The sequence below is a fragment of the Megalops cyprinoides genome, chromosome 8 (genome assembly GCF_013368585.1).
Source record: "Megalops cyprinoides isolate fMegCyp1 chromosome 8, fMegCyp1.pri, whole genome shotgun sequence".
Taxonomy (NCBI): domain Eukaryota; kingdom Metazoa; phylum Chordata; class Actinopteri; order Elopiformes; family Megalopidae; genus Megalops; species Megalops cyprinoides.
In genome coordinates this window covers 15,974,400-15,998,573 of record NC_050590.1, presented here as the reverse complement: position 1 = coordinate 15,998,573, position 24,174 = coordinate 15,974,400, and the positions used below count along the sequence as shown (strand labels likewise).

At 41.5% G+C, this 24,174-nt stretch overlaps 1 protein-coding gene across 1 annotated transcript in view; it reads right to left on the bottom strand.

The window, feature by feature from the left end:
• The window catches only part of wwox (WW domain containing oxidoreductase), a 305,015-nt gene that overhangs the window by 189,803 nt on the left and 91,038 nt on the right, over positions 1-24,174 (bottom strand). Inside the window, exons 6-8 of the mRNA XM_036534703.1 lie at positions 21,197-21,285; positions 11,007-11,192; positions 8,338-8,602 (exon numbers count right to left, since the gene is read on the bottom strand). Of these exons, the coding sequence (XP_036390596.1) occupies positions 8,338-8,602; positions 11,007-11,192; positions 21,197-21,285 (540 nt within the window). The remainder of the gene's footprint in view (positions 1-8,337; positions 8,603-11,006; positions 11,193-21,196; positions 21,286-24,174) is intronic.

Genomic DNA, 24,174 nt, shown 5'->3' with positions numbered 1-24,174 from the left:
TTGATACCCAGCTGGACTGTGGATCTTCCAGTGAGTGGCAATGAGGTGCTGCATTTGCAAAACGTTAAGATATGAAGTAAAAAATACAGTAAATATTGTGCCAGTTTATTAAGCCTGGCCACAAACATTATCCTCCCACTTCTTGGCAATCTCTGTGATGCAGCAGTATCAACTTAAGAGAGCTTGGTTCAAATCAAAACATTTTTCTGAGCATTTTTTTATTTACTGTAATATAAACTGCAAGCTTCTCCACTTTATCAATCAGCTTGTCCATTTCGATGAGTAGGAAACATCTGCAGGCCTCAGAAGGTACAAATACCTTTAATAATTCACTGCCTTTCAGATGTCTATGCAGACATTACATTAGGCCTATATTGAGTCTTTTGGTGCAATCTCTGCCCATATAATTGAAATGGGAGACACTTACAGTAGTTTCCTCATCCTAAGTCAAGGATGATGAGACACAACCTTCAACTGTTCACAAAATATGGGCTTTTATGATACTCAAAGGTCAAGAATCATTTGCATTGTCAATGTGTGCAGTAAATCCAAATAAGACAGAGCGGCTTCAGTTTTCAAATGGAGGCAACAAAAGATATTAGAGCCTGTGAACTATAGAGGGATAAAAAGGGGGTATTGCGCTCACTGGCTACTGACTTTGTGTCATAATAAATGTACAGTAAGTCCTTAAAAAGTGAGGGAAAGAGGGATTAGAATTACAGGCTGCCTGTAAACTGAAACTGGACGGTCTATTCACATCCTCAGTCCACTATAAATAGTGCTCTACATGCCCCTAATGCACAGGATTAGAACAGAGAGGCAGACTGGAGTCATCTCCTCCATCCCCAGTAGACTTCATTCTATACGCAGAAGCCATTATTAACATTTTCACTTCATTCAAAACCTCCTCCATTCATGAAAAGGAGCACCGGTCTTGTTAGGAAGTTCAGATTTTAAAGGATCCTTTTTCTTACATCCTACAGAGCTTTTTGTACTTTAATATAAAATAAGCGCTTACTTTGATTTTAATTTCATACCTGAACTTGTCACACCATCTCACTTTTCATCACTCTTAGGCAAAAACTTAACTACATGCTTTAGGTACCTCATTTTTTTTATCTGTTCAGAGTCAAAATTTACACTCAAGCCCTAATTATTTATGGTCATCGAAATGTTACTAGAGTTGCAAAGTGAATACTAACATAGCCAAAAATGTTAACAAAAAACAATCTGTTATTCAATTTCAGTTTACAGCTTAATATCACCCTCTTTTCATCTTAGCTACTAGACTCCTGTCTGAGCAGACTTGCAGAGGTCTGTGGACAGAATGTGGACTTATGACATTGCAGCATTGTGGGGAAAAATGAACTAATAAAGTATGTTCTTCTCCAAAGTAATTTTATGAAGAGGAACGGTAACCAGAGCCCAGACTGTGAGTTTTCTATGTGAGCGAGTGCAGTAGACTGCAGCTTTAATGTAACGCCAGTCTGTATTAAGATGTTCCCACACCTTTCCAGGTCCTAATCACCAATTATGACTCTATTAGCCCAGCTTGGCAGCTCATTTGCTCCTGAGGCAGCTGAAGGGGCCGGGGCTCCGGACCTCTGCTCTTCAGCTTTCTGCTTCAGTGAGTGCAGCGCCGCGCGGCTGTCATCCGCAGCCGCTGAGCGGTGGCGATGGGGCCTTGTTCCCTCAAATAACAACACCTGACCTTACAACCGTTTACTGGGAGAATACTTGCTTTAATGGCAGCCTGTGCGAAGCCTCTTCGGCAAGTGTGGAACGGAGGGGGAAATGAAGAAGCAGCGGGATAAATCTGAGGCGGACTCGCTAGACACTTCATTAAATCGCAGTTGCTTCGTCTTGTAGGGCACTAATAGAAACAGAGCCCTCGTTAGCCAGTGTGAAAAAGATCCATCACAGGCTAAGAGATGTGCTTCTGTCTCCCTGCTTCCAGGAGACACTGGTCGGGGGGGAAAGTGGGGACCAGGGAAGGGGGGAAGACACATTTAAGCCCCATCAGGACGCCTCAGAACAGCCTCTCAGCAAGTTACTTAAATGACCTCACCGGTGAGAAAGACGAGTGCCAATGCTCAGAGGAACTTGTTAAGTCTCCCTTTTAAAGAAACTGCCTTCTAATATACGACTGTTGGTCCTTGGTCAAAAGTTCATAATGTGCATATGTAAAAAGGTAGCTGAGCGCCTGGGGCGCAAACCGGAGAAAAATAATTGCGGCAAAATGCTGAAAATGCTCTGCGACGGCTGATAGGGCTCCCCGAAAGGAGTCCTGTGGGGTTCCAGGCTGATTGGAGCACTGTGCCCCCGGGAAGCCTTTTCTCAGCATCCCTTTTCCCTCCTTCCCCCACCATTACAGCGACACAGCCCTCTGGCAGGAGCCTCAGCCCAGCAGCCGCCAAATGTCAAACCCAACCTGCTAATCCTGCTGTTTGACAGCATAAACAAAGGAGATTACATTCCTAAAAGGGTACAAGCAAATGGCCCTTTTTGCTCTCTGGTCTATAGTGTAGATGATGAGGAAATATGTTTTAATACATGTAATTATGGGAATCAATTAGCATATTAACTTTGGTCAGTTATAATTACAAATCAAACCTTTAATACCATTGTATATTTAAAGACAGAAGTATGGATTTCATCTTAATCATTACGGGTTATTAAAGTGAACAGAGATATTACTGCCAATCCACACATTTGCTCAAGAACCAACTGAGGACCAAAAGCATCCAAGAGTTATACACACATCTTAATGGAAACCTTTCATTTTACCCTCCATTTTCAGGTCATTAACACCATTAAAAAAACAGAGGCCTGTGAATTAAGAACGTTCTTTCATAACCAAAAACCCAGATGAAGGTGGAGCACAGGCTGGCCCGGCAGCTTTGACAAATTGGCGGAGCACTGCGGGCAGTTGTTGGGCTCTGTAATAGAAAGAGCTCTCAAGCTGTGATGCCCCTTCATCTCAGAGGGCTCCTCGTGAAGTTTCTGTCGGAGGTGATTTAGATTAACCTCTGCCCAGACAGCATGAAGTCTCCAGCGAGGAGAGGCTGGCTGCTGGAAGAGAGGCCTGGATTTAAACACACATTACCGCCTCAACACCTGAGGGTTCACCGGGAACAAAGGCAAGCGCAGTGGTGGATACAGACAACCATCCAAGGACTTCTGGGGGCCAGTGGTGAGGGACCGGGGGACATTCAAATGCTGTCCCCATAGCTGCATGCTCTTTAAAGGCCTGATTTCTGAGCAGCAGGAGCAGAGAGCGACAAACTCAGTATCTCCCAGCGTGCTTCTAATCACTAGACCCGGCCACCATGGGGGGAATTAATCTGCCTCATATCAAGATATTTGCTGCATTTTGTGAAGCGAAGATGTACGACCAGGGGCTGGAAAATACTGTCCAGTAGATAAGAAGGGAAAGGACAGGCTTAAATGGCACCAGATTATCTATTAGGAAAAATAAAGCGGCGGGCATAGTAATACAGTATGCAGATCAAAAGAGGATATCAAGGATTGAGAACATCATGCTAATGAAAGACTGCAGTAATGACTCAAATGTCAAGGGCCTTTTTTAAATGCTACTTTTTATTCACAGCATTTGCATTTTAAAATAATATTTGAAGAGCACAGTGAATTATACATTGGAGTTTATGTAAGTGGTTTCCTGAAACCTCTATAGATACCTATATAAAGGACAAAAAGCCCTACAAAAAGGGGGCCACAACAATATATAAGATAAAAAAAATGAACCTCTCCTCTTCACAGAATGATCCCATTTCACCTTCACTGTGCTGTGTGCTACAGTCCCCAAACACCAAGGCCTTACAGCATGTACTCAGCACAGACAAATAGGCTATATGAAGGCATGAGTGCAACAGGCTTTGTGATGATGTGTCAATCAATTCACTGCTGTCTGAATTGCACAAAATCTCTTACTTGCTTTCTACACTTAAAGCAGGGATTTAGAATTTCTTTGATAGGTGATGATGGTGACAGATGTTTTTCACATAGAGCAATATAACAAAAATATTTCACTTCAGTATAGTGTAATATTACACTTATGATAAAAGTGGCTTGTCATAATGGTAAAAACAACAATGTGCCCAGCAGTGTGTCACCATTAAAATCAAATTATGCATTTGCAAGATTTACTATCAGGTCCAGATATTTTCCACCAAAAAAAAAGTTAAACAATCACATTATTAATCATTCAAAGGCCTTAAAGTTATTCAGTTCAAGAAGGCAGTGGCCTTCTCTGGCTTCATATTGTCTTTGGTCTCTTCCTGTCAACATTATGCTTATGTTTGCAGCCTTGAGTAATCTCCATGGATGCCGGCAGAGTGTACAAGCAATTAAAACGATACCATCTTTACACCCCTGCAACCTATAAATGAAATAATATCACTGTTTTATTAAGCCCCTAAACGTCTGGAGCAATAGCAAGGCAGGATTTTATAAAGGGGATGCACTTTTAATACCTTATCATCTCCACGATTTAAATAAGAGCAAGTGTTCAGCTTTAGGGACTCTGTGAGGAATTGTTATCTAAGACGCAAACAGCAGAGTCAACACATTATACTCATGAAATTAATTAACAAATCTACCTACTTCTTTTAATATGTACAAATAATCATTATCTACCAACTACTTTCTTATCAACCAAAATCTAATTAAAGAGGTGGCAAAAGCTGATAAAAGCATTAAAACTACTTTTTAAAATGTTGTTAGCTTATTAATTAATCTACTCATGGTAAACAAAAACTTGCTCTTAAAACATTCAACCTTCATGGCCTCCAAAAGGTGGCCTGGGCTTCCATAAACTATTTAATGTATTTTCTGCCCACCTAGAATACTCATATTTACTCCATATTTTTCCATATATGTTTTATGAAATGGCCCTTTAAGAAGATGAACACATAAAATGGAAAATTATATAATTATTCCAGTTCCAAAAGATGGGAATGAAAAGTTTTAGATAAGAGTATGGAAAGTCACTGCTCTGTAGCCGTAGTGTGTAAGAGCCATTTCTCAATTACAAAATCACTGTTTTCTATCTTCATGTTATGGAATCTTTTTCCCAAACTGGGCTGCTAAGAAGAGTTGGAGAGCTTGTTCTGTACGAACATAGGTGTACTTGTCCTGGAGACCTGAGATCATAGCCCTAGTGGTTTCTGGAAAGATTTTAAAGCTGTTGTTCCAGCCGCTTCAGTCTCGCTGTGCAAGTTGGCCTCTCGCCGTCTGATAAGAATCACAGTTTGGAGAACACTGCCTGAAGGTTAAAGGTTTTTCCTTTCTCCCAGACCACCATATGTCACATACTCTTCTCTCAGCTTCAGCCTGTCCTATATTAGCTGATACCCACTTCATCTCTGTTATACATGCAGTACCATCCAGCATCATCATTTAGTATCCCAGTCATTAAGTACCAGCCCAAGGATAGGTCACCTGTGACAGCCAAAGTCACAGTGGGAATAGTGGCATGAGTTTAGACAACCAGCTGAATAAACTGATTCACTTCAACATGAGGCGTCTAGTCTGGACCAAGGGAGAAGGGTGGGATTCTAAAGGTAAAAGAATGTATGTTGCTGTTCCAGGCATATTCTTAAGCCCCATGAGTTTGGACCTCTATGCTACCCCAACATCTAATTGCTCCTGAGGAGATTACTTTTAATAAGCAATACTCTCAAAACTAATATTTTGTCATTAATCTGAATCCTATTTCAGACTCTATGAATCTCCAGTGGATTGCAGGTGTGCAGGATGTGGCTCTGACTCAGTCTTGACAATATGGACGACATACTGTAGAGCACACTTCCTCCAATACAGCCCCACGCCACAGCCCTTACAGCAGTGGAAATGAGGGTGAAAAGTGTGTGAGCGCGTCTCAGGTTCCTGCTGTACTGTTTTCTTTGGACTGTGCTGAAGGTTTTATGGCAATGTTCTTCAAGAGGGCCAAACCCTCCAGCTTCCCATTTCTTGGACAGAGATTGTGTTTGCCCTTTCCCCCTTTTTTTCTAACATTTTTTTTTAACCAAATGTCTGCAGAGATTTTTTTTTTCATATTCGAAATATACAACCTGTGCAGCTGAATAAACAGAGCTGAATATAACCAAGAGACTTGTGAGTGGATCTTGTGCTGGTGCAGATGATCTGAGGAGGCCCAATGGCAGCAGTGTCTGAAAAGGTTCAATGTGTTAGCCTCTGCTGTGGGCTGAGCCACACATACAATCCCAACACCAGAAGCACATTATAGGCAACAACACAGCCCGTAAAGGCGAGAGGAGGGTGGACAAGGAGCCAGAGGTTTTGGAAGGTCCAAAGAAGACACATCGTATGAATGTTTTACATAATCCCACGTTGAAAAAAAGTGAGGAGTTGGCAAATCTAGTGAATTGTGTTCTGTGAGGGAATGATGCAGTGTGAGAAAATAGAAATCAGACAAAAGGTTTTTGTAGAGTTAATATTCGAGAAAATCAAAGCAGCAATGCTGGTGTACAGGGTTTGGCTAGGAGGTGGAGGAGCTTGATTTTGGCAAGGCTGAGTTTTACAAGCTCATTAGTCATCCAGTTTGAGATGCCACTCTGGCATGCAGTGATTTCACAGGGTACTGTCAGCCAGGAAATAACAAGGTAAGCCATGAAAAGAAATTACAGAACCAAGACATTTTGCATAAAGAGAGACAGGAGGTCTAAACACTGATCCGAGGGGAAGTCCTTGAGAAAGGACGCATGACGCTCAGATAGAATTACTCCAAGTCGGCAGGTAGAATGTCCAAAGAAGTACAATAAAATCCAGTTGAAGCAGACATATCCAGAAGGATCAGAACTGACAATAGGGAGGCTGCAGAGTGGAGCACCCCAGTGACAGAGAGCTGTTTCGCTTGAGTGGCCAGCCTTGAAGCCAGATTGGTTGGGATTGAGAAGACCATTATCTGGTTTTATCATCAGTGCAAACATAAAGCTAAAATTAAACAAAAAAGAGTTAATACAACATTGTAATGTAAAAAAGGATACATTTGGAGCATCTGACCCAAAGCACCTAATGATGCATTCTAGAAACGTCAGGGTAGCGGAACCTCATATGTGCTGTATAATAAATTACAGTATTTGGTTTTATAGTTTTGCACTACGACATGTATCTGCCTCACTTGATGCAAAAACACACACAAGTCAGTGTCTTCTTCCAGATGAAACAATATGGTTGATTCATGAAGCCATTTGAGCATTGCAATACTGAGCTGTATCTGATCTGATGCAGCAGTCTACTGAATGTATAAGAATTTTCTTACTAATTTCAAGACTGTGACCTCTCAAGCCACTTCCATCCGGCACAGCGAAACTTGCCAAGAGTTGCCAGTCAATCGGCTTACAAGAGCATACACGCCTCCACAACCACCAGTTTATCATTAGTCACATTTGCCCACTTTCCTGGATACTGTATCCCCCTTTATCCCAGAGAGAAAGCGCGATCCCCTGGCCTTTAAAGGTGTGGAGTGAGACAGTGCACTGCTTGTCTGTGGATAATTTATGTCCCCGAAACAGGAGCGGCTGGAAAGCAGGGAGAGGAGAAACACATCTGTGAGCACAGCAGCACAATGGCTGGCACAGCCGAGCGGCAGGAATGCGTAACTGAATAGCCTCATGGCTGCCATAAGATCTGACCAATGGAGGAGCGTGGTGACTTTCAACACAAAATAAACAGATAAAAAGAGGACAGAGGCAGAAAAAACAAACAATGAAATATCTCCATAAATACGCAGGGATCCCTGAGATATTTGCTGAGCTCTTGGTGCTCCCACAACACTGGGTTCCTTTCATGCTTTGAAACAAGCCAAAACAAATATTGTGTCTGAGAGAGGGATTGTATCAGGGCTGCATGATAACAGTACAGTGGCCTGCAGTGGCCCCAGCACATCGGTTATGGTGCATTATATTAACATTTACCCCTGTTCTGTGCAGTCCATTCCAATCTCCACAATGAGTCTGAATGACTCTCTTCTCCTATTCTTAAGTCCACACTGAGGGTATCACACCACAAGTAGTGTCCTTGCAAAGTGCAACAAACGAAGGAAAATTATCAAGGAAAATTCACCTAAATAAAAGCATTCAACACTCCTTTGGCATGAAAGCACACTTTGTACCTTGATGAAATCTAAAGTTTCTAAAACAAAGATCAGCAAGCATCCAGCAAGACAAATGTACATGCACAATGTACCTCTCAGAAGGGGCTCTGCAAAAGACGGCTGTGTGATCTGTCTGATCAGATGCTGGGATACCTGCAGCAACATGTTATGTGACAAGAGGGACACAACTGTGGTCTTACCATAGACTTGGTGAAAGGGCGAGCAATGTTGAACAGCAGTGTCATCAGCCACCAGCTGCGATGGATGGAGGTGTACATCATGTTTCCGGGATGCACTGCGTTAGACGTGACACCATAGGCGGAAAGCCGGCGATGCAGCTCATTGGAAAACAGGATGTTGCAGAGTTTGGAGCGGTTGTATGCCAGCATGGACCAGTAGTCTTTCTTAGGAGGAGAAAGCAGGGCAAGGTCCACCTTCCCACAGGAATCCACCAGGTCTGTGAACCTGCAACACATCAGATGATTACAACTTTCCTTGGGGAGTTTTTTCAGTTTTGTTATTTTTATGACTATTACTACTGCTACTATTATTGTCATTGTTATTATTATTAGATTGGCAGACACTCCTACCCAGAACAACTTACATACGTTGTAATTTTTACATTTCATCCATTTATACAGCTGGATATTTACTGAAGCAATTCAGGTTAAGTACCTTGCTCAAGGGTACAACAGCAGTGCCCCACCAGGGAATTGAACCAGCAACCTTCTGGATACAAGCCCAGATCCTTAAATACTACGCCTCACTGCTTTTACAGACTAATTATAATTTTATCACACTGGACAGAACACTAAATTTACCTCAACTTAGTTTAAAGGTTCATAGAGAAATGCTGTAGCCATTAAAATACTTCTGGGAAACTACATGCACAATATTACTAATGCAATCATTTGCATTTGCTACAGGGAATGTGGGCATATGACAGGCCCTGCATATTTGTCAGACAGTCCCATCTCAAGCAGATCCCTTGTTTTCCACGGGGACTTGGCTTAATAATCAGGATTAACCTCTAAAAGAGGCAGGAATGCTGAAGCACAGTGCACATAGATGGAACAAGCTTTGGCAGACGGTGATGTTTTCATAGTATACTAATGTCATGCTTGAATACAAATCAAAGAAGTAACATGACGTTCTTTAATTGTCTCTGACGGAGCTGTTAAACGCCAGATGTTTGACAAGGTCCCTGAACAAGGGGCTGGAACACTACACGGTACGTTATTGCACAGTCACAGTAATACATCACAACGGTGGAAAATATCAAAGTGGCAAGGACCTCCCAGAAGGCAGGTGTTTCAATAGAAGTATTGAACTCACTATTCACATCATAATTCTCTCATCTATTATATTATATTAAATATTGTAAATATTATTGAAATAAAATAAAGTCTAAATAAAGTCATAGTGACAATGGTACATGGAGAACACAACCAACCACATGCCTCAGTCTCTCCCAGTACTGTAACTTACCCTAACAGTGATCTATACTCACTTTGGAACTGCGTTTTTATAATATATTTCACAACCTGCCCTAATTCTAAAAGATAGAATCAACCATATTTTGGTTACTATCTAATTACAAGATAACTTTTTCTGTCTTTTAGCAGATCAGCAAGAGGAGGGAGGGCAGTACTTTTAACAGCGGATAGTTTTTATGGCTTTTCTTCCTTTAATGTGAGCTGGAGCTAATGTAATAAGGAGAAGTAAATCTATCTGCATTGTGTCAGTTACACTATAAGCCCTGGTGTTGGGAAGCGATAAAGTTTTCATTTTAAACCCCAGCTCGCATTTTTCCTCCATTTTCTCTCTGTCTCAGTCTCTCTCTCACCGGTCCCTTGGGGTCAAGGTTTTATTTTATGGCAAGGGGCTTAAAAATAATCTGCACCAAGGGTCAGAGGTCAGCATCTGAGCTTTCCAGAAAGAAATAAAATAAAGTAAAGGAGCAGCAAAAAAGCATGGTGGCTTCAATAGGTGCAATTCCAAAAACTCTGAAATTAAGTAGCCTTTGTGAAAGATGTAATATCAGATAATTTTTTTCTTCTCCTTTCTAAAAGGTAACTGTTTTTTTCTCTTTCTTAAGAACCTGGTGTACATTGCAATTTCTGAGACTATCTCCATCTTTTCAAGAATGTCCTTTAATTTCATTGCCCACTGCTATTAAAATTCTACCATTCAGCTGCAGGAGGACCTTGCACTCAACAATACAGTGTGTGTAACATTTTAGTTACTCAAAACAGACTCATAAAACACATACTAGCTGTCTCCACCATTGCCCCATGCCACAGCTACAGCAAACATGCTCTTGTGATTATGTCTGTAATATCTGCAAAAAAGTACCCTGTTCTTACACCACATGGCAGTTGGAATTCATCGAGCAAGACTTTAATTGCATTGCTTCTTCTGCTAGAATAACTCCAAGTACTTTCTTGGCAGAGCGTTGGGGGTTACTGCATGGCAAATCTATTGAGGTCATTCCGTTCTGATTTAATCAATCTCTATTCCATCTCCAGCCAAAATCAATTCCTCTCTTCTGAAGTGACCAGCACAGAATGCTTGGTGAAAATATGGAAGAGCCAGTAGGCCTCACAATGACCACTGCAGAGCAGAGAGACTAAACAAAAAAAAAAAAAAAACAGGCCGAGGGGTCAAACTGAAGTCTTGCAAATATTGGGACAATGTGTGAACGTGTGAATGATGTGGTTGATAAGGCCATTCATCAAGCTGATGATGTATTTTCAGACTTTCGATCTTCAGATGGCCATGACTGTGGGAAGTGGCTTTGTAGTGAGAGAGTCTTGTCAGAAAAACTGATCTTATCTTCAAGACAGTGAGGGAGGAGTCATGTACTCACCTGTGGGACTCGGAGGAGACCACCACCACACGGGCTGGGGCAGAGCGCCGGAGGACATCCTGAAGGCACTGCACCAGGTAGAAGTGACCCAGGTGACAGATCTGGAAGGTGGACTCCAGGCCGTCCTCTGTCAGCCTCCAGGGTTGGGTGCACACAGCCGCATTACACACCAGAATGTGCAGAGGCCTGGGGAGGAAGAGGGCCCGTCAGCTATTCATCACAGCAACTGATCATTTTATTACACACTTTTATAATACAATCATGCATTATATCTGAGAGGGCTTATTTAGCTGACCAGTTTTAGCCAATGGGCTACAGCTGCCAAAGTAGTAGGATTTTGCTTTGGTTTTACCGGGGGGTGTCCAATGTATTGAGCATCATACGGAGACATATACAATGCACGCTGTCTTCGTGTACATTCCTAGGCTCCTAGGATCACTTAAAGTTATGGTCAATTTTATCTGTGTGTGTGTGCATTGTTTTTTTGTTTTTGTTCTTAATTTACTATATTAATTCTAAATGTAGAGCATATTTAAAAACTAAAATGGCTGGGAAATGATTTAACATTACATACAAGTACATCTAAGAAAGCTAAAAGACAGACATGTAACACTTAATTAAATTAAATTAAAACATATACTATAAGTATTTTTGGTGAGACAGTCAAATTCTAAGATAACGATCAGATACTAAAGATGATGGTGACCACTGTTCTTCCAAAAAAATCCAGTACTCTTACACTCAGAGATGAAGGCACTTCCCCAGTGATACATAACCTGAGACCAGTGACTGGCAGCTGAACAAATATCAGTTCTGCTTGATTACAGCTTTAAAAGACCTTGCAAGTGCTTGGCCTGCATGGTCCAATGCTACTGAGCAAGATGAGCAAAATGGAGCCTGTTGGTTTTGGGTTGCTCTTTTGGAGTTCATGATTAAGACAGAATGTGTTTATATGAGTCGGGTAATTACTGACATGCTGTTTAGTTTTCATTGAAAATCCCTCATGGTTAAAAAGGTAGATACTGAATATGGCTTGGCCATGTGCCAAGATAAACAGTGCCTTGAATAGTCATCATAACCCACAGAAGAATACAGGCCTCTTTGAGAGAGGAGGCAAGGGGAGCACGTTTGATTAGAAAAGCTAAATGGGCTGCCGTATCACATGGGATCTAGGCTGAGCTCCAGCACCACTCTTTAAAAGGAAGAATAGCCCAAGAATTATCTCTGCACAAGCACACAAAAGAAGACTTACAAAACAAATTACTTTTTGTATTATCACACCTAACTACATACAACAGATTACATTCCTGATGATAATTGTGTCCTGAGACTAGCTGTATTTTGCAATATTTCTCAGAATGCCATAAGGTAAACATAAAGGATATCCCATGGCATAATAAAATTGAAAAACTAAATAGCTAATTTAAACTATAAATATATGGATAGTAATTTGACAGTTCTTATATTGTATGTAATATGACATTTTATTTTCAGGATATAACAAGTGTATATCTTCTTAATGAAAAACACATCTGTCCTTAGTGTTTCTGTACATCACCTCCCTGTATGTACCTACATACACACCACAAGGCTTAATACTTTATTGTGTTTTGGATTTTAAACATTGCAAAATCATTGACAAATATTTAAATGTATTAACAAATATTTTAAGTAAAAAGTAATGGACAATTTACCAAATGAGCCATCCCACTCAAACTAAAATGATTCTAATCCACAAAAAGAAACAGAGTCTCTAGAGAGGGTGAATACCAATGGACAGTTTCTAAGGAGAGGCATTTCTACAAACCACACCAGTTGGAATTTTAGTGTGCTCTGGTTAAGTGAGTTCTCCGCTGTGTGAGAGGCACACGTGTGTGTGAAAATGAGAGCTCAAGGTGCACTTCATTAAATCAGTGGTTTTGGACATACTCCTCTCACGTGTGAGTGAAAGGCGATTGCTTGAGAGGCTAAACTGCTGAGAGGTCCAAGCTGGTGATAGCAGCGCTCCAGTGGGCTCGAAACTACACCAGTGCTGCAGAACAATCGCAATACACCCCACCAATTTTTAATTTCTTCCATTAGAATTCATTATGAGGACCACAGGCAATTTGTGTACTCTGTGTTTAAGACTGCCTGTGCAATTAATTAAAAACTGGATGCTGGAAAATGAATCTGTGAATTGTTATGCCTAACTATAATGAACCATCTTGTGCCATAAAAGGGAACTGTAGATTCACCTTCAGGTTAAAATGGTGGCTGTTGCACTGAATATTGACTCCAGTCGGAGGAACCTTAAAACTTTGTCAGGCCAGATACAATAGATGGGTAAATATCAAATGTCCTAACCATTGGTAAGACTTTGCCAGAATCAAGCTAAACACAATGCACAATTGGGCCAAATTTGCCAGGAGCAAATCTTCTAAAACAAACCAAGATTTAACATAAACAATTTTTTGACAATCAGAGAATGGAAAAGACTGTAATTGGAAGTTTGTAACCCAAAGCCACCCTTTTTGTTGATCTAATAGAGTACTCAATGTAGCCTGCAGCCTAGCATCTTTATAGCCAGGAGCTGGCAGCCAAGAAATGTTTCTTCACTTCCAAGATCAGCTGCTGATTTCCAGAATGACCTTGAATCTGTACGCGGGCTCCCCCTCGCTCACCCTCACCCTCTCCCTGTCCCTCTCACTCTCTCTCCTCCGCCACCACTCCGCTCGTGTGCAGACAGCGACAGAGCTCAACATTCTAGGCCAAAGCCCTGTCAGGCAAAATTCTGCCCTGGAACATATCTGGAGAGCTGGAAATAACACCCTCTCTGAACCACAAATGCTACCATTTCAAAAGACATGTCAGATGCACACACGCCCCACTTCCCCATAGATTTCAGAAAAGACATCTTTTATTCTGCTTCAAGAGGGCAAGTCAGAGGTCACTGGTCAATAATTTTAGAGCAGTGTTTATTTTCATTTGTACGAGAAGGTTTGATGGCTAATATAAGACTGATGCAAGGGTGTGTTTACTTTCACCTGCTTTTGAGTTCAGATCCTGGTAAACTGACCCTCTTGGTCACATTCTGGGCTGCTCCCAGAATAAAACAAAGAGGAGAGACACAGGAACAATTGTGTCCTCAGTCACTCAACCTTTATTTGCTGACTGCTTTGCAGACATCTTCTGCAGACCTGTGGGAAGCACTAATGTCTGGGAACGCCTCACATCTCACTTCTGAGCAAACACCTTCAACCCACATTTTATTTGGTAATTTTTCACAGTCAGAAAAGAACCCTTTTGGCTTAAAATCTGTGTCTAATTATGTCTATCTTGAGGTCTTGGCTCAAAGTCAAAGAATCCCTGTTGAAGGTCAGAGAGTCAAAAGCTCCTCCAAGGACTAAAGAAACTGGTGAAAACAGTGGACCACACCCTGACTCTCAGCCAGCCCCCGATGGGAGAGGGTCCAAAGACAAAAGACCAGTGTACTCATGTTGCCAGCACTGGCATAAGCATTCAGCACCCTCTAGGTGCAGAGGCAAATCCCAGTGAGATTTCTGCTCAAATGTACAGCATTAAAGCCAAAGGTAACTGGGAGAGCTATAAGTCATCAGGGTGGCAAATGATTAAGAGAAGAAGTATCTGCAGGATGAGGTGACAATCACAGACAGAGAACAGGGCAATTCTGGAAGCACACCCATGCATCTCTGCTGCATATCAGCAACACCCCCACTGTCCCACAGTCCTGTCACCCGTACAACCTAACACATGATTCCATGTGGGTATGCAAACTACACACTGTGTAGATAAACACACCAGGACATAACTGTCATAAGAACAGTGATGCTCTCCAAAGCTGACCCAAGGCAGGACACAGGTTTGCCAACAACAGAAGGGAAAACTATAGAAATGAAAAAAGGTAGATGATGACTTAGGAGAAAAAGGGGAGCACTAAGCTTGTATCTGTCTACTAGATGCACTCCCTGATGGACGTGTCCTGGAATGAAAGAACCATTATAACGCCTGCATGGCTCGTTGACTCCATGAGGCCCTCTGGATTTTAACTACGTTAATCATTACTTTGCCCTCTTTCTTCAACAATTAGCTTTTCTGCTGTTGTACATGGGACAGAATGTGGCTGTGATTCATTGTCAGTTGTCTGTATGAGTTGTACCCTGTTACAGTGTTGGCAGGAATTCTACAAGACCTTTGGATCACCTTCTTATTTGAAGGTATCATAATACAAAGCAACACACATTTGTAGCTTGAAAAATAAGATAGATCAGATGCCACTCTTAAAAAATGACACATTCTGACTTTAACTGCAAAGGATTCACTGAACAAAGCACACAAACTGAGAGATTTAATCAGAAAAAAATACATATGTGAGCAAATTAAAACAAAACCCAGGGGTGAGTGGGGGCCTGCTCATCTGTATCTTCTTAATGAGGTTAATACAGTGTGAATACAGTGACAGAAAAGTGATTCATACAAATACCCAGTGGACCACATTACAATTAACTGGTTAAAATTTAGTGTAAAAAATACAACGATGCCAAAACAAAAACACATAAAAAGGACAAACCAGTCTGCCACTTCAAAACAGAGCCTCAGAATCTAAGCTGTAAAACATCACCTTCATCAAGAGAGATCATCAATCGCCAGAAGGAGTCCTTTTGTAATTTTATAGGTATGTTGCACCTTCCAGGAGGTACTACAAGCTAAAGCATACTTTGACTACATTTAATAAAAAACATGGGGGAGGGAGCTTTCCCATCCTTTTACATTGTATTGTGAAACACCTCAGAGCAAAGACCCTGGTTTGGTTTCTGTCCCATAAACTTAAGTCCCTTGGAACTGAACATGTAATTTAATGATGCGCCTTTGCAGCTAGGGCTCGACCTAATTGCTAGTCCCACAGAGCTCTCTCTTCATAAGCAAAAGCTAACAAATGTTTTTAATAGTGTGAAGCACATTATTTTAATCTCCCCTCTACCACATTAACACATTGGGGTTTCTCTGAGAGAGAACCATCATGTGAAGATCTGCAATTTGTACACACGTCAGCTGGGAACGGTAACTACTATACAGGGAGAAATTACACCATATATTTACTTTAAAAAGCCCTAGGGGGACAACCTCTGACCCAATAATAATCTCCCCACAAAGAAAATGATTGCCTTTCTCTGATCTATCCTGGACTTTTGGTCATTAACAGCGTCTGCAAATTGCCCAAGGAGTGATAGCTCAGTCTATGGAAGAGTTCTACAACAAAATATTCCCTGCAAATTTATATACATTAATTTTTTTAACAGTACAGATTAATTAAATTGTACTCCCCCAAGATAGTTTATGGCTTAAAACTATCACAGAAATAATTTGAATTCAGATTTTTGTTTCCTCTGCAAACAGCACAGCCATGTCATGTGTGTAATTAGATATGCCATTTAATGCAGTTTATTTAAAAAATGTAACACGAAAAAAAAGACTTAGCAATGCACAATGGTTTGGGCAGCATAAATTTCCTTCGTTAGTTCCATATAAAATCTAAGAGAAGGTGTTGTAAAGAATGATGTGTCTATGTGTGATACTATACCTGTTATGGAAAAATGAAATGATGCATTAAAATATTTAATTGTCAAGAATTATTGAAAAATAGAAGATATCCCATCATTAAAAGGGTTAACAGAACAAAAGAAATCATTTGCAAACCAATGGTCAAATCATTCAAAAGAGGGAAGAGGGAGTTGGGGAAAAAAACTGATTACATTTCACCTGCCAATGACAATGATTTTGTGCGTTTGTGCCTGAAGATATACGAGCTGTAATAGAGTTGAGAAAGCCCCCTCGACAGCTGCTGGCTGCCATTCACACCTGAAAGCTTCCATGTTCTGATGAAAATTAATGTACTCTGACGTCCTCTGGGACTCCCTGAGCCCCGGGAATAACTAATGAAGAAATACAACCTTGCAGAAGAGAGGAGCACATGTGGAGGGGCATTTTTGGGCTGCAGAAAAAAAGTTGGAGACACGTGTGGCACATGTGTGGTTGTGAAAGCATTTGCTCCATCCCACGCAATCTCTTTTCTATGCATTAAAGGCCATCTGGATGTGGTGCGTGCATGTTTGAATGTGTGATTTTGACACATGCATGTGAGTGTATGTGCTACTTTACTTGCATGTGTGCATGTGTGGTGCATGCACACGTGTGTGTGTGTGTGTGTGTGTGTGTGTGTGTGTGTGTGTGTGTGCGCGCATGTGTTTATAGCAGTGTGTGCACATGTGTGTGTGTGTGTGTTTGAGTCACAAGTGTGTGTGTGGGTGTGTAGGTGGTACATGGACATGAACGTGTGTATGTGTTAATTGTGTGTGTGTGTGTGTGTGTGTGTGTGTGTGTGTGTGTGTGTGTGTATGTGTGTGTGTGTGGTATGTGCATGTGGTACATTCGCACGCAAGTGTGTGTGAAGATAGAGATATGAAGTTCATATTTCCTTGAGAACAAATCCAAGTAACTTGTTTCCTACAGTAGTTATAGCCACACCAATATCCCTCTACAACATACATAGTTTCTTTTACTTTTTTGATGTGGCTTCAAAATCCACATTTGTATCCTAGCACTAACTCTGCAAATAATTTTGAAGATGTTTGTCTGAAAGATGAGTTTGTGAATTTCTGCAAGGACTTTACACAGATATAAAGTCTTCTGTGTTGGGATTATGGAATCAAGTTCATTATCTTCATTAACCCAGAACTGAGCAGCCATGCCTTTCATCTTTATGGTATACAGACAGGGCCTAAAGGTTCCTCACTACAACATTCATTGTCCTCATTGGGGAACTGGTGATTCCTCACTGTCTGCAAATATTACAGTGATATCTGATGGAGACCACAAAGACTTTCTGGTGCTCAGTGGTCTTGAACTCCAGTCTCCACTCAGACACCAGAGAATTTGTGAGTGTACACATGCTTCCGCAAAGTCTCAAGAAGTCATGCCGTCTCAAAGTCTCAAAAAGTAGCTACTGCCTTACTATATGGCACTGATCATTACAGGGCTTTGGAAAGGACCGATATCCTGGCCAGGGGACGCACTTGTGTACCTGACACTGTAGTGATCCAACCCAATGAGCTGTCAAGATGGAAAGATGAGCCAATTAATTATCCTGGGGTAGGCATGGGCTGACTTCCCATAAGGACAAGAGATCCAACACCCCACTCTGAGACTGGGAAATATGTCACACTAGCACCTATCACATGTTCTACAGGCAGAAACATGTCAAGCTTGGTTCAGGCTTTACAAATTTATAGCGATTCCAGTTGAAAGCTTTAAGTAAATGTCAGGAATTTTTTATTGTTTCTTTTAGGGAGTGCACTTCACAGACTTGCTTCCCATGAAAACTCCCATTTCAAAACATGCAGTACAGAGCAAACTGTTGAGAGAGGGGTTGGAAGATCACGCTGAGGAAGATTAAAAAGCAACTCGGTCTTTAAAAATAACATCTTAAACTGAATAGCCGTTAAATTGGAAGTAGGTTAGTAGCGTCAGATTGCAGAGTGCAGTGAGGGGTCTGCAGGGGTCAGATCTGTCCTGAGGAAAGGCACACATTAAGGTGCAGCAGCTAGGCCTGAGAAAGTCTCACTTTTCCCACAAACCTCTGCTCTCAGTTTGGGTCACTGGGCCAAATAAATGATTTGGGTCCCTGATGGTTTCTAGCTAATGGGTTAATCTTTTTTTCCTATTAAATGCTATCAGACTCTATTATGAACCTTATGAGAAGATCCATTTCAGAGGCAGTGGTATATAAACGCAGTGGATTTGCAAACGCCTGACCCCGTCTCTCTGCAAGCCACTGAGCCATGGCAGGGAGAAAGTCTTACATGGCTCTCGTCCCCCCACCTCACCCCCCCCTCTTCCCACATACTTCCTTCAATATGCCGCTTTCTCCAGCAGGTTTCCACAGACAAAGTAATGCACATCAAGTTTCCAGGCCTCAACTGCATTTGGCAGAAGGGTCACTTTCACCAGTCAAGCGGTGAAAGGTTTTAATCAGGGAAGATAGGAAATAAGGATTCATTACCAATTCCTCACCACGAGGCGCAGGGGCTGGCTGCTGACCAAGGAGCAGGTCTTGGCACGTGGCGCCCAGCCCGGGGGCAGCCGGCGGCTATTGGAGCCCTGGGGCTCCCAGAAGGCCAGTCAAGGACCCTGACTGAGGACATGGGGACCTCTGCCAGGAGAACAACTCTTAACCGCAGGACACCGACAAATCCACAAAACCACCGGAAAGCTGACCGAGACGAAATTCCTGACGAGAGTTTCTGGCCGAGTGACGTCAGTGCTGCCCATATCTATCATTAGCACATTCAGATGGTATATGGTCATGTCATCCAATCCCAGGGCTTGGGAGGATGCCCTCTGATAAGCCTTTAATAAGTTCAGCAATGGCCCGGGCAAGCTCCGACCGGCCCGGGACCATAACCACCAGCTGCCGCCTGTTTTCCTTTCGACTCGTTTCGGGGGAATATGGTACGTGTGTAATACTATACCTCTCTTAACAGTACTGCCAGGATCAGGCCCGTCTTAATCCAGAAAATTATAGTGTTACTGCATATCTGGAAACACACTGCAGCCACTAAGACTGTCCATGTTCAGTTATATTCAAACTGCACAGAACTGCCTCAAAACATCTATTTCAACCAAGCTTATTTGAGTTGGGACTAATTCCTCACAAAGTGGACTGATTTCCACCCCTTTAAAATATTACATCTTCTTTCTTTTGCTTTTTATTTTTCTGCATTTTAACCACGTAAATGGTCACAGTGAGAAGAAAACCCTGCAAGTGAAACAGGAAATCAAGCACTTTGCTTACAAAGTAAAAATGTTTGTACAGAATTTTCTTTTATTCACCATTACATTGTCCCGCACACTACCGTCAAAATGGTTGCTTCAAAGTCTCTGGCAAAAGCGCACCTTGGGAACGTGCTAAAACAGCCATCCAGTAGGCACACATTACAGACAGCTGAGTAAACACTGCCCAACAGAAACAAACCATACATTACAGAAGATCAAATTTTCTTAGTTTGATCATGTCAAATCCCTGAATGCACCTCCCCTTACTTACAACCAATATTAAATCTTAACTGACAAATCTCAAAGTCACTACATCAAAGACAAGACAAAAATACAAGCCAGGTAATGTTGTAAAAGTCAAGCTTGTGTTACCACTGGATTCCTTAGGTCATAAAGTGTCAAATAAGCCATAACAGGGTCAACTGAAGAGTTTGGGATCTAATGATGAGTGACAGCCTCCATAAAACGGCTATACTGTAATGTGACATCATTTATAAATCTGTTAATATATGCTCATGTAATAAACACACAGTTATTTCATGCAGCATAGCGATTATGTTCATTCAGTTGTGTTAGATTTACACAATAAGATAATGCTTCATCTATGTCTTTGAGGTCTACTGGCTTCTGTAAAAGCCTTCTAGGGACAGTAGCAGCATTTGCGAATGTAATCTTTCCTCTCCAGAAAAACATAACTTCATCAAGGCTGGGCTATAATTGGTTTAACTAGGGGACTGTGAAGGACTTATTACTCTCTAGAAATCAGTTTGATATAATTATTTTGTAGACTGGGTCAGTTGCTTATTGACTTCAGAGGGGGTAAAGAATAAAGGAACACAACTGTTATTATTTGAGAGGTTGGCCCTATGCCCTCTCTCTGATTTAATAGCTCTCTAATGCAAGAGTGGAGAAGGTCAGGGCCTTGCTCTGGACCATGCCAACCACGCAAATGTAATTTAAATGCGTGGACAAAGTTTATGATATATCTTAAAGACTGTTGACTTGTTATTGTAATTTTGGTAGAAGGAGAGAAAAGGTAATTCTGTGATTAAAAACCACAGCAGGGGGCAAACATTATCCATGTCAACTAATATTGCTGGTTGTGCACACCTCACACTCAACCTCCTGGGTTGGCACTGCAATTAACACGCCTCTGTATGAAAACACCAACGCATTTTTTTCTCTTTCAATTAACATGTGGTGTAAGCTGTGCTAAGCCTAAAAAGCACAAACCAAAGAAAATACTGTAACCTACTGTACCGTACTCTGTATGTGTGTGTGTGTGTGTATGCCGGTGTGCGTGTGTGTGTGTGTCTTTATTTACATTTAAAGGCCAGGATACATGTGTAGTCACTTACAGGTTCTTGGCCTTGAAGGCCTCTGCAAACTCCCTCACGCTGGTCAATGAAGCCAAGTCCAGGTTCATGGCTTCCACCTTGGCTTTGTGCTGCAAGAAAGCAAATCACACACAGAGACATTAGCTACTGCAAGTAGGTCTTGCAGCTTGACACCTCTGATCACCTCTGATTGAATGACACATCCTGGGCACAAGGCTATGATGTGCCCCAAAAGCTACCCTCACCTACACTCCTGGGTTCACTGCTCAGCTTCAAGTTGTACAGTATTTCTGTCAGATGCTCATCTCAAGCAAGTCAGGGCAATAATACCACAGATCCATGAGTGGAATATCCTGAGGACTTTCTATTCCAAATGCACCGCAATATACCTGTCTATTTCAACTGTACTATATGCACGCTATATTATGAGTGGCTTTCTAAAGGAGACTGCAGAGTGCTACAAATGAGCATGTATGTGTGAAAGTTATGATTTTTATAGTCCAGTGGTTTACATACAAAATTGTGAAATACGACTTTCCTGAAGAATACTGACAGTCAGTGAACTGTGAGAAACGTAAAAAGCCTTCTTTGTCATAATGTCTATAATGGCATACACAATGGCCCTCAAAAATACATCATGGATGACAAAAACAGCATCCTTGATTGAAGGCCTTTCAGTACTTGCTTTTAGGTTTAAAAGCAATCAAACTATATGTTGCTATGAGTCATTTCAAGATATTACAGAATTCATAACTATCACAGTCTTGCGCCAATAGAACCTGATACATAACTACTGAGATTACCACATCACTGTGCCCTGGAGTAACTTTGACCTCAGGAAGGTCTACTTCCAGTGGTATATACATATATATGCTGCAAGAAATATATATACAAACTCTGCTCTTCCAGACCCAATGCAGCCTCTGCTTACAGAAGACAATCTCTGGAAAAACTAAAGAGCCTTTAAAAAATACATTACTATAGGGGGTTTATTTAGGATTCTACAAAATCAGATATATTTATCTCTTTTTTGACTATTTTTTCTAATATATATCTATAGATGTTCTGAAATGAGGCTATGAGAGTGACTGCAACTTGTCAAATGCTTACCCTTCGGGATCTTTGTTGATAAATAGTTAGAGGGGACGTTTTAATATTAAAAAGGGACTCCAACTGTGCCATGTACCATGGCAACCTCTACCAGGGCCTTTCTCAACACTTCTGCCCCCTCCTTCTCTGACAAGAGGCTTCACTACCCATAAAACCCCCTGCTTTAGTCACTGCACTCAGATTTAGATCTGGTTTTCCTTATATTACAATCCCCAATAACAGCACTCTCTCCGCCTCTTCCGACATTACACAATTCTTCACTGAGATATACCTGTCAGCCAGGCAAAAGGGCCCTACCTAATAAGTCTCATTTCAGAAAATTAACTTTTGCCTCCAGGGTTTCTCCAACTTGGAAAAATGATTATCTGATAACATCAAGTCGTGCGCCGGCCTCAGGGCCCTTTCAAACTTTGCTAGCATGTTATCTGAGAGCGGCCGGGTATGTAAATGCTGTTAATTGATGTCAGGAAGAGGAAAATGGCTGTTTGATTCCGTTCACATGGCTCCTGCTTGTCCCATACTTTCTGGCAGGGCAATCTGAACATAGACACCAGGCTCCATTGGCCTTTTGTGGTGTAGATAAAATAAAAACAAAAAAAAATGTAGTGAGGGGTTGACAGGTTCCATCTTGACAGGAATCCAATCCCAATGCCAAATGAGAAAATGCATTCTTATAGAAATGAAACATCATGAATTCTGCTTCCAATTAATTCTGAGAGACAAATGCTGTATGTGTTGTTTATAGCTGTTACTGTCTTAATAAACTGATTAATGTTTCCATTCATCAACTGCAGTTCTGCATAACCCATGTGCAAGATGGTCAGGCTCCAATGGAAAACAGCACCATGCCTGTCAACTCATAAAGTGACTACAGCATACAGAATACAGTACAAAGAGAGTGTGACACTCAGGAAAGTAGAACAGCAAATCAATTTCCATATCAAATGAAGAAGTAAAACATTGAAATAAACACCTGTGATGAATGTAGTACCATATACTCTAATATGATTGTATGCAAATGATTGTTTAAAGACAATTTATTTAAAGGGATTTTAGCGTATACAATTTCAGATTCTAACACCTGTCAACTATAGAGAGAGATTGAGGAGTGCTTTATTTTCCACACCAACACTAAATTGCTTTGTAAGACAATGGAATGTCAGCGATGTGTTGCCATAAAGAAATATGCTTCCCTCTCCATGTCCCCCTTTCTCTTTTCCTCCTAGACCCTGGATTCCTAAATGACTAACCTGGAGGATGACAAGTACTTATCTTCTGCACCACATTTCCTCTCCCAGTGGCATTAATAATCCACTGGTAGCCATTAGGAGAGATGATTAACAGCACATAGTCTGGGGCCACTTCACACAAGACTGGTACAAGCAATCAACAGGAATGGAGCATGACTTGCTGGGCCTGTCATAGATATATTACCAGGCTGAGAAAAGTGCCAGATACAACCAGAGTCCCCAACACCATTCATCCAGTGAACAAGTGTGATAGGGACCTTGTCAGTGTAAGCTTTTCCCATAAAAGCTAAATCATTTGTAAAATGCAAGAGGCCATCTCCATAAGATATATATGTGCGTGTGGAATATTCACGCATATGGTATTTGCGGGCCGTGAACCAGGGACTGTATCTCAGACAAATGGGCCATTGAGCTCATTTCTCATGAAGGAGGGGATTGTTCCCGGGTCTGGGAATACCTGCTGGTTTTGCGGAAGATTTCAAGTGCCACTGTCCTCGTCTCCCCCAGGAGTCCTGTCAACTCCCATTACCCAGGAAGCGTGATTCGCTTTCTGCCTCCCGCTCTCCTGTCACCCATTTGCAAATCTGATATCTATTTCGGGGTATCTTTTCTTTGTCTCTTTTCCATGGAACTGGCCAT